Source organism: Pan paniscus, chromosome 5 (genome assembly GCF_029289425.2).
Source record: "Pan paniscus chromosome 5, NHGRI_mPanPan1-v2.0_pri, whole genome shotgun sequence".
NCBI classification, from domain to species: Eukaryota; Metazoa; Chordata; class Mammalia; order Primates; family Hominidae; genus Pan; species Pan paniscus.
In genome coordinates, this window is record NC_073254.2 from 70643270 (window position 1) to 70655696 (window position 12427).

The 12427-nt window shown below is 32.3% G+C and overlaps 1 protein-coding gene across 1 annotated transcript in view; it reads right to left on the bottom strand.

Annotated features, from left to right (window-relative positions):
* The window catches only part of COL21A1 (collagen type XXI alpha 1 chain), a 194812-nt gene that overhangs the window by 122012 nt on the left and 60373 nt on the right, over nt 1–12427 (bottom strand). Inside the window, exons 2-3 of the mRNA XM_055113684.2 lie at nt 8107–8232; nt 5160–5711 (exon numbers count right to left, since the gene is read on the bottom strand). Of these exons, the coding sequence (XP_054969659.1) occupies nt 5160–5711; nt 8107–8194 (640 nt within the window). The 5' untranslated portion in view covers nt 8195–8232. The remainder of the gene's footprint in view (nt 1–5159; nt 5712–8106; nt 8233–12427) is intronic.

Below are 12427 nucleotides of genomic sequence, written 5' to 3' on the forward strand. Positions count from 1 at the left end.
GACAAACCTTTAACTAAATTAAGTAAAAACAGAGAAGACTCAAAACAAGAAGTGAAAGAAGAGATACTACAATTGATGCCACAGAAATAAAAAGGATTTTAAGTGACCACTATGAACGACTATATATCAACAAATTGGTAACCTAGAAGAAATGAATAAATTCCTAGAACATATAACCTACCAAAACTGAAACATGAATAAATAGAATATATGAACATACCTATAACTACAGATTAAAGGAAATTAAATCAGTAATCAAAACACCCCAACAATAAAAGCCTAGTACCAGGTGGCTTCAGTGGTGAATTCTACCAGACATTTAAAGAAGAATTAATATCTGTCTTTCTTAAGATCTTTCAAAAAATTGAAGAGGAGTAAATACTTCTAAACTATTTTTATAAGGCCAGCATGAACCTGATACCAAAGCCAGAAAAAGATACCATAATAAAATAAAACTACAAGCCAATATCCCTGATGAATATAGATGTAAATATCCCCAATAAAACACTAACAAACTGAATTTAACAGCACATCAAAAACATCATACACCATGACCAAATGGGAATTACCCACAGGATGAAAGAGTTTGACATATAAAATCAATAAATGTGTCATTGACAGAATGAAGGAAAAGATAACATGATCATCTCAATGGAGGCAGAAAAATAATTGACAAAAATCAGCACTATTTTATGATAAAAGCACTCAACAAGTAAGGAATAGAAGGAAACTACTTTAACATAATAAAGACCATATTTGAAAAGTTCACAGCTAACATCACACTCAATGATAAATGTTAAAAGCTTTTCCTCTAAGATGAGGAACAAGACAAAGATACCTAATTTCACCACTTCTATTCAACATTGTACTAGCCAGAGGAATTAGGCAAGAAAAGAAATAAAAGGCATTCAAATCACAAAAGAAACAAAATTATCTCTGTTCACAGATAGCATGATCGTAAACATAGAAAACCCTACTGATTATACATAAAAGACTCCATGCCAAAAAAAATGGTTAGAAGAAACCAATTAAGCAAATTTGGAGAATACAAATTCAATATATAAAAATCAGTTGTGTTTCTATTCAGTAACAACAATTTAAAAAGAAAATTAAGAAAATAATCTCATTTATAAAACATAAAAATAAAATACTTAGAAATAAACTTAACCAAAGAATCAAAAACTTGTACACTGAAAACTACAAAACATTGATAAAAGAAACTGAAGAAGGAATAAATGGAAATATATCTTGTGTTCATAGATTGGTAGACAATATTATTTAAAAAGTCCATACTGCCTAACTTGATCTACAGATTCAATGCAATCCCTATAAAAATCCCAATAACGTTTTTTATAGCAGTAGAAAAAGCATTCCTAAAATTTATATGAAACCTCAAAAGACCTCAAACAGTCAAAACAATCTTGGGAAACAAAAACTAAGCTGGAGGCCTCACACTTCCTGATTTCAAAATATATTGCAAAGCTAGAGTAATCAAAACAGTATGGTAAAGGCATAAAAACAAACATATAGACAAATGGAACAGAATAGAGAGCCCAGAAAACACTCTTGCATGCATCAATGAAATTATCTTTGACAAGGGTGGTAAGACTGCCCGAAGGGGAAAGGATCTCTTCAATCAATAGTGCTGGGAAAACCGGATATCCACATGCAAAAGAATAACTTTGGACCCTTATTTTACACCATACACAAAAAACAACTCAAAATAAAGACTTAAACATAAGATCTGAAACTATAAAATTTCTAAAAGAAAACTAGGAAAAGCTTCATAACATCAGTCTCGTAATGATTTCTTGGATTTATTCCAAAATCACAGGCAACAAAAAAAGCAAAAATAGACAACTGGGATTACAGCAAACTAAAAAGCTTCTGTGCAGCAAAGGAGAAAAAAAACTCTGTAAAAAGACAATCTATGAAGTGGGATAAAATATTTGCAAACCATATATCTGATAAGCGGTTAACATTCAAAATAAATAATAAACTCTAACTCAGCAACAAAAAAAAACTGATTAAGGAATTTTATTGAGGACTTAAATAAACATTTCTCCAAAAATGACACACAAATGGCCACAGGTATATGAAAAAATGTCCAACATCACTAATCATCAGAGAAATGCAAATCAATACTACAATGAAATGTTACCTCATACATGTTAGGCTGGCCATTACCAAAAAAAAAAAAAAAGAAAGAAAGAAAGAGGAAGGAAAAGAGGGAGGGAGGGAAGGAGGAAGAAAGGAAGGAAGGAAGAGAAGGAGGGAGGGAAGGAAGGAGGGAGGTTTCAGTCAAGCAAGATGAAAAAGTTCCAAAGATATGCTGTACAACATTGTGCTTATGATTCATAATACTGTACACTTAAAGATTTGTTAGAAGACTAGGTTTCATGTTAATGTGTTTTATATGAGGGGGAAAGAGAAAAATGAAGAAGAAGAAGGAAGGGAGAGGAAAGGGGAGGAAGGGGGAGGAAAGGGAGGAAAGGGGAGGAAGGGGGAGGAGGAAGGAGGAGGAGGGAGGAGGAAGGAATGAGGGAGGCAGGAGGAGGGAGGAAGAGGGAGGAGGAAGGAATGAGGGAGAAGGAGGAGGAAGAAGAAGAAGAGGAGGAGGAGGAAGTAGTAGTAGTAGAAGTAGTAGTAGAAAAAGAAGTAGTAGTAGAAGAGGAAGTGGTAGTAGTAGTAGTAGTAGTACTAGCAGTAGTAGCTGCAGCAGCAGCAGAAGTCTTTTACACAGATAAATGAATCATCACCTATCAGAGAAAGGAAAGTATTAGAGACAACTCTTCCAGAGAAATAACAGGTCCATAAAGATGGAATAAACTGTGGTAAATATTTAACTCAATAATATTTTGTTGTGATTCAACTACAGCAGAGTATAAAAATAAACAGTATTAGGAAATGGTCATCCTACATGTTAACACTTCAACATAGAAGTTAAGTATGTGTCAAAGAAAAAGCGTGTGAATTTATCAAATGATTCAAATACAGATTACATGGTTTGTGGCTGTTGTAATATAGCAATGTTTTAGTTTAATGCATTAATCATACTCTAATACAGTATAAAATGTCAAGTGCAGACTGGGCGCAGTGGCTCACGCCTGTAATCCCAGCACTTTGGGAGGCTGAGGCGGGCGGATCATGAGGTCAGGAGATAGAGATTCATCCTGGCTAACACGGTGAAACCCGTTCTCTACTAAAAAATAGAAAAAATTAGCCGGGCGTGGTGGGCGCCTGTAGTCCCAGCTACTCGGGAGGCTGAGGCAGGAGAATGGCATGAACCCGGGAGGCGGAGCTTGAAGTGAGCCGAGATTGCACCACTGCACTGCACTCCAGCCTGGGTGACAGAGCGAGACTCTGCCTCAAAAAAAAAAAAAAAAAAAAAAAGTCGAGTGCAGAAAACATCCATATAAATTCCATAAGTGCATTTTCAAAAACATTTTAAAAGATGGCTATTGTGCAACAGATATGTGAACTGATTAGACACATAAATTATTTATATCTTTTTGAGTGTGGATGAAAATATATTTGGCAAGATTTCAATTTTGATTGTGTTTATAGATGATACATTTTAGCTAAAAGAGTGTTTAACTCTTCTAAGCACATCTACTCTTTCATGTGTAGTTAGAATCATTAAAATAGAATGCATTTACCAAAATACAGATCCACAGAAAAAGTCTCTGAAGCAAATATTGAACAAACATTTTATCAGTTACATTTATATTTAAAGATAAAAATGAATGATAAGTGAAATTTCTCCAGGAAAAGTCTGTTTTAAGAATGAAATATACCTGACTTCAAAATCTAACTAATTCTAACTAATATGACCACATATTAAAAATTTAAATCCCATTGGCCTGTTCAGTATGATAAATGTCAACAAAATCTAACTACTAGAGATTCATAAAAAGAAGAACTATGGTGGTGATTTGTACTTATTACAGTACCTTTATTTAAAGTTTCATGGAAGAAGACGTTTAATTTTCTATATTCTCTTAAATATGAAAATTTAAAAATGTTTTTCTCTACCATATCCCACAAGCAAATATGAAGAAAACAGAGGAATTAATGATATAATTTGTTTCCTAACTCATAAACACACAGGATTTTTTTGTTAAATGTGAAGCCACCCACTTTGGGAGTTTTTGTAGACAAACTAATATTCACTTTATATGAATATTACTTTAATATGGTACACTAAATGCCTATAATATTAAAAATAAGAGATACAAAAAATTACTCTCCCCTAAAATAATCTGAATATTAGCATATCTATGCCCTAATAGGATTAATATTTACCAAAACTGGGACCTTCCCATACCATGCAGTTATCATGAACATGAAGTTAGATTTTATGAAATGATATAAACATAATTAATAAACTGTTATTTTCAAATGTTCTGTGAAAGGGAAGTTAAGCTTTTTAAAGTGCAATTTTAACATTTTCCCCCAACTTTAAAAATGTCAGTAATTTGAAGCTTTTTTCTGAAGAAATAATGAAATTCTAGCTCAGAATTATGTACAAGAATATTCATTTTTGTCATTTATATTAGCAAAACTTAGAAATAAACTAAATGTACAAAAACAGGAAAATTTTAAAATAAATTACAGTAGGAAATTGTCTGCTATCCTGTGAATAGAGTATAAAAATTGTATACACAAGAGTATATAATACAAAAATAAAGTATGAAATTATATATGCAATAGTATCTTGATTTAGGCAGAAAGATAAACTAAAACACACTGGGGAAAAAAGGAAAAAAACTAGAATGTAAAGTACAGAAAAACTCATTAACGGGGTGATATGATTATGTGTGATTTATATATATTTATATTCTTTGTGCCTTTTTCTACAATTTCTACAATAGACATGTTATAATTGAAAGGAAAAATAATAAATGTTACAAAATATTGTATTTTCCAGATAGATTTGTAAATTATTTCTAAAAACCAAAATTTATCCTAAATACATACAACACAAAAAATTTATGCTCACAGTATAAATATAACATTTATAACATTATAAATGTTGTAACATTATAATTGACATAAATATAACAATTTACACCAGTGTTAGTGAAGAAATTATATCAAAATGTAAAAAGCACATTATTAATTGCTTCCAAATTATATTAAGGCATTTTAAGGCTTACCTTCACAAAGTTTCTGCTTCATCACTTCCCTTATTTTGGATATTGCAATATAGTCTTCCACATAAAACACATAAGTAGATGAAGGCTTGTTGGCAATAGCTCTAAGTTCGGCATCTTCTGTTTCTGAACCAACACCAATAGCAAATAATGTTATCTTACTATCTCTTGCTGCTTGAGCTGCATCCTTGACGTCATCTTGGGATTTGCCATCCGTAAGTACCACTGCTATCTTAGTCAGAAATCGTGAGGACTTGGCAAAAAGGTAATCGAGCGCAAACTGGATGGCCTTCCCTGTCTTTGTGTTTCCTCCTAAGTAGAGTATGGATTCCACTGCTGCCGTCAAATGTTCTCCTGAATCATAGCTTCCGAGAGGAATCTCCAGCACAGGGTAGTCACTATATTGAACCACTCCAACTTGAATAAACTTCGGCCCTATGTCAAAGTTTTTTGTGATATTGACAAGCCACTTTTTCACTATTTCAAAGTTTTCTGGGCCAACACTATAAGAGCCATCTAAGATGAAAACTAAATCTGTCGGAGCAGTACGACAACCTAAGTGCAAAAGAAAACCATCATAGCACATCTTTTATATAAAAAGCAAAAAGGGAGAGATTTTAAATATATGAGTTTCAGCTATACACTAATATCATTGCTTATTTTAAATTGTCAGTGAAATATGTTTAGCTTAATGCTAACCTGAAATATTACAAAAATATAAGCCAGTGAATAGGGAGAAAAAAATTAAAAACAAATTTTCTACCAACTCCAGGACTTAGCTAGCCAATAAAATTTCATCTTTGATATATTAATAGTTGATAAAAGTTAAATGAACCAAGATCACCCAATGAATCAACTCTTGCATTATATCCAAGATGAGTTTCTAAAGGCCTGATGTCTCATATTCAGTGAATAATGTCAGAGCATTAGCTTGTACTAACAATCTATGGTTAAAGGTTTAAAGCTATTCGTTGCTTAGTAGAGACAGAGATTCATGTTTCAAGATACCAGGAAACACATGTGGTCAACACATCCTAAGGTCCTTTTGGGGAAAAAAAAATACCATCTTTGGTGCAAGTTACATTTGAACAAGTTATAAGCAGTTGTGGAAAGAAAAAGACTTGCCCTGTTACAAATGCTAACATGCTAAATGTAAAACAAAGCATGAATATAAAATTATCTCATTATCATACAGGCTATAAATAATAACTATTATTGCTGCTTTAAGAACAGAAGTTAGAGAAGAAGACAAATATAGCTGTTCTTTTCTGCGCATTCTGTTAGCCATTCCAAACTATTGGAATTGCCCCAACGAACCAGTTTATCTTTTAGTCTGTGTTAGTCTCCCAACTCTGGGCCTTTGCAGTTGCTCTTCCCTTTTATTAGAATGTCTTCCTCTTCACCTGACTAATACTCTTATTTCAGATCCCTGATTGCCTGTCGGCTTTATCATAAAACCTTTCCTGACCTTCCACAGTTAGGTTGCCATCCCCTCCTAAATTTATAGCAGTCAAGAAGTTCCAAAAATAAAAAGAATTGCCAAAATATGGATTTGTCTCAAAAATGTGTCTGTGATTATGACATTATTCCTAAAGTGTTCTACTGCAGGTGGTAGTATCCTCAGAAGGTGTAAGGGACACAATTCCAACAAGGCCATGGCGGCCACTGCCAGAGGTCAAGGTAGGGACAGCGGAAATGGAGTTCTGTCCAGAGGCAAACTTCCTAACCCAAGGGAATGCAATTTTTCTGTTATTTTTGGAAGCTTGGAAGCTGGATGGACTAGGATTAAAGGGTTATGCTTTTATTGTTTTTTGTTTTTTGTTTTTTTTTTGCGGGGAGACGAAAGGATAGAAAAGCTTGTTGGCAGAGCTTTTCAATGTTGGCCCTTCTAAATACTGAGACTCATTGTTGTCTGAAGCTGTTAGTGTTTGTGTGCCACCTATTCAGTGGTTTTCACTCTAAGAGGGCTATTCTTGGCCCTTCCTACCCTTCTCCCTGTCACAGGGCCACAGAGCATGTATTTCATAACTGTAAAGTTAGTCAACAGCATGGGCATACAAGCAAATAATACCATTTATAAGCCCTAGACATAATATCCATCCTGAGAACCTCTTCCTTAGAGAGATGAATGACATCATAGAAAAGGAATGAGACTGAAGAGCAAAAACATGGTTCAAATACTAGTTACTGCCCTCGCAAGCTGTATGATGCTAGGTAAGCCCCTTAACTTATTAAAATCCCTTTTCCCACCCAAGAAAAAAACAAAGGAAAGGGCATCCACATTATACAGTGATTGCATGAATTAAACTATAGAAGTGTTAAGCAAGCTTTAAATATTATTGTATTAATAAATTTTAAGCCAAGTTGAATCAAATTGTCAAACCATCTCATTTAACTTTTATAGAGACCTTAGTTAATTTATAGTAGGATGCTTATGAGTTTTAAAATGTGAACATAAGCAAACTTTATTTTAAAAAAAAAGTGTGCTATCTCTAAATGATAGTCTGGGTAACAGAACTATAATTAATACAGCTCTTTATCTCTATAGGCAAGCTTTCCTACAAGCAATAATAACATTCACTGAGATGTACTGTGCTAAGCCTTTGACATGCATTATCTCATTCAGTCCTGATAACCAATCTAGAAGGCTTTCTTTATCTTCCTATCATGCAGTTCAAAGTGGCTGAACATGGACTCAATACCAGACTGTTTGTTCCAAAGCTTGATGTGTTAATTGAATAAACTATTGCCATAGAGTCATCTCAGAATTATCTCTGAGGGAAGCTTTTCTTCTCAGTTAATGAGTAACATAGCAATTCATTTATTTTAGGGAGTTACAGAATCAAAGACAGTAAGAATGAGATCCTTAAAACCATTACTTGAACTCCCCTAGTTTAATTTCCAGATTAATTTGTTGATAACAAAAAAGGACAATGCTGATAGTTCTTACTTGATCTTACTTCCCCATCTTCAGCTAACACAGAATTCTGAAGAAGCAGCACCAAAACCATGCAGAGAAATGTAATATAGTGAGCCATGTTTCTGTTTTCGTTCTAATATTTTGGTTTTAGGATTCCTAGGGGGAAAAAAAGGCAAGTTAAATATATTAATTAAAGTCAACATCTAGCCATTATACATTTACATTTTGAAACAAGAGCCAATTGAAGTACAGCTAATTTTGTGACTATTAGAATTAACTTAAATCTGTTTAAAACAGCCAAATGTTAAATATATTAATGCAGGAGGACAATGAATAGTGGCTAAAGACCATGATAAACCTTAATTCTTAATTGTCTTCAGAAAAGTATACACATTTTCTAAAATTTGAGCTTTTTGCAAAATATTTACTCAAATTTATCCTTTGGGCGTAGCCTGTAGAACCTTATCTCATTCTTTTTACTATCTGAATATTAGCAAACATTTTTCTTTTAAACGTGGGTTTGTATTTAAGGGACACTCAAAGAGTATTTAGTGAAAATATTTCTAAGATACAGCTGATGGAATTTAATTTTTAAAATAAGATGTAATTGTAAACATTAAGACCTGTTTTATGTAATTCATAAAGACTCAGTTACATAGTTTTCATACACCATCTAAAATAAGTCCAAGAACTTCATTTCTGGTTAGAATGTAGAAAGTTGCAAGAGATTGTCATTCACAACAATGAGTACATACCAGTTAAAGTACAAATTCATATGCTTTTTAAGCCCAGCAGAAATGAAATAATTTAAAGAAACCTAAAAGAACCAAATTCCAGAAGTTATTAACCCTTTGTCATATAGAAATGATTCACAACTGCTTTAATCTCTGGCAGAAAGGGAATACTGATGAGAAGGAATTTGCCACAGCATGTAAAAAATCACTCAATCTGTTACACTCAGGTGTAACAGATTGGAAACCTGAGGAGTCTCTGCCACGCAACAAGCATTCCTTCATTCAGCAGTTCCTTCTGGTGAGCCTTAACTAAATATACGGAGTAGATAAGTAGTCCATAGAAAGTTGGCAACAGTATAGAACAGCCTATTCCTGATCAGGAGAAAAACACCATAAGCAGATCCAAAGATTATCTAAATATCAGAAGTAGCAAAAAGTGTTTGTAAAATGGCAGTGATAAATACATTAAAGGATCTAGTGAATAAGATGGAAAACACGTACAAAGATGTGGGAAATTTCAGAAGGCAGATGAAAACTATACAAAAAGATACAAAGAAAAATGCTTGCAATTAAACAAACATCAGAAAATGGTTTATGCAATGGGTTTACCTGCATCCATTGGAGGAAAAGATAAGTAAACTTGAAGATAAGTCAATAGAAATTATCAAAAAATGAAACCCCAAGGCATAAAAACATGATAAAAGGAATAGAGCATCTAGAACTTATGGAACAATATCAAGTGATCTTGATTTAGCATATAAGTAAATTTTTCTGGTGAAAAGGAGAGAATGAAGAAATATTTGAAAAGACATGGCCAAACATTTTCCAAATTAATGAAAGCCACCAATTCTCAGATCAAAGAACTTCAGCAAACCCCAAGTGAGACACAAAGTAAATCATGCCTACATACATCATATTCAATCAACTGAAAATCAAAATAAAATATAAAATTCCTAAAAGTGGCCAGAGGAAAAGTGATACATTACCTACAGAGGGACAGCAGTAAGAATTTTAGACAGAAATTTTCTGGTAATAAACTGAGCATTCAATCAGAAAGAGATAAAAATCCTAAATGTGTAGACATCTAATATTAAAGCTTCTAAATATATGAAACAAAAAATGAAAAAAAAAGCAGAGACACATTAAAAATAATGTGAAGTTTTAATATCCAGTCCTCAGTATTATTTAATTAGAACAGAAAAAATTAGTAGTGGAACAGAAGGTTTGGACAACACCATTATTAACCAGTTTCACCTAGTTAATATTTACAAAACACTCCAACTAACAACAGAAGAAGACACATTGTTTTGTAATGCATATGAAACAGTCACCAAAAAGACAATATGCTGGAGAGAAAACAAGTCTCAGATTTCAAAAAATTGAAACCATACAGATTATGTTCCTTGACCAAAGGGCATTTAATTAGAAAATATTGGCGATGGCATCTGGATATGAAGTTTTGCGGAAATGTTTTTTATTAAAAATGTAACTTATTAATAGATAATTGGACCAGTTTCAATAAATAGTATTTTTCTAGGACTTTGGCTATTTCACCTGTCCACTTATCATCTTTCTATTATCTGTAGGATCTGTAGTTGTCCTACAGATTTTCAGAAGTGAAAGTCCTAAAATACTTTGAAATTAAGCAACATACTTCTAAATAATCCATGAGTTTTAAAAAGTCAGAGGAAAAGTTTTTAAATATTTCAAACTGAATAATTTTTTAAATCAAATATTTTGTGATACAGCTAAAGCAGCACTTACAGAGAAATTTTAGCTTTAAAAGCATATATTAAAAAAAAGAAACCAATATCTAAGCTTCCACCTTAAGAAGCTAGAAAAACTACAATAAAAAAGTAGAAAAAAAGTAGAAAAGTAGAAAAGGTATAAAAAACTATGAAATATAAATTTGAAAGACAATTAAAAAATAAATAATTAAAAAGTTAATTCTTTGGACAAATAAATATACTGATATGCCTTAGTAATTATAACCAAGAAACAACAGAGAAAACATAAATAATTGCCTAAGTCAGTATTCAAATAGAAAGCACCACTACAGATTGTATAAACATTAAAAGGGTAAGTGGACAGGCGAAATGAACAAAGTCTTTGAAAAACACTATTTATTGAAATTGGTCCAATTATTTGTTAAAGAAGTTAAATTATTAATCAAAAACATTCACACAAAGAAAACTCCTGGTCCAGATACCTTCACCAGTAATTTCTTCCAACAATTTCTACAAAACAGTCAAGGGAAAAAAATAAAATAAAACTATTTGTTTTGGTGGAATTAAATGAAAATAAAGGAGAAGTGAACTCCCCCCAATTTTTATTATGAGGCCAACATAACCCTAATTAAAAAAAAAACCTAGACAAAGATATTACAAAGTAAGAAAATTACAGTCCATTGATTTAGCATACAAGTAAATTTTCCATTATTCTTTATGAACAAGGATATAAAAATCTAAAACAAAATACTAGCTAATTAAATCTAGCAATATAATTTAAAATATCATGACCATGTGGGATTTATTAGAGAGATGCAAGATTGGTTTAACACTCAAAATTCAACTTATATAATGTACTTTGGTAAGAGACTAGAAAAAAAATCACATGAACATCTCAATTTATTGGTAGAGCATCAAAAGTTCCTAACAAAATTTAATACTCATTTATGATAAAACTTTCAGCAAACTAAGAGTAGGACTTAACCTATGAATGTGAATGCTGTCCATAAAAAAATCTACATACAACATCACATTGAGTTGTGAAATACTAAATTCTTTCCTTCTTAAATCAGTAAGTAGCTAAGGATACATGCTCATACCATTTCTATTCAAAAATGTACAAGGATAGTTCCAGCTACAGCCATGGGCACAAATGAGAAATAAAACATGTAAAGATTATAAAGGAAAAAATAAAACCATCATTTTTTATGGAAAACATGATAATCTACATAGAAAGTGGAATCTACAAAAACAATAGTAGAACAAAGTGAATTTAGCAAGGTCACAAGACACAAGATTAATGGTTTCTTTATTGGGAAAAAAATACCATTTTCAATAGTATCAAAAGTATTATAAATGTGGAAATAAAGCTAATGAAATATGGAAAGACCTCTGTACTGAAACATTGCAAAATTAAAGAAACCAAATAAATGGAGAGATCCATATTCAGAATTAAAAGACTCAATATTATTAACATGTCCACCCTCCACATATGGTCTATAGATTCAACAAAATCCCAATTTTTTAAATTAACAAATATTCTAAAACAGATATAAAATGCAAATGATTTTGAATTGGAACAGTCTTGAAAAAGAACTCTCTTAATAACAAAGTTGGAGAACTGATATTAACTGATACTGACTTATGTCAGTCTGCTTTCTGTTGTTATAACTCAATACCTGAGATGGAGTAATTTATAAAGAAAATACATTTATTTTTTATAGTTCTGAAGGCTGGAACGTCCAAAGTCTAAGGGCGAAATCTGGTGAGGACCTTACAGCTGGTGGGGGTTTTCTGCAGAGTCTCAATGTGGTGCAGGGTACCACATGGTGAGGGGGCTCAGGAGAGAGAGCCTACCTGGCTTTTTACAACATAACTACTTTCCTGATA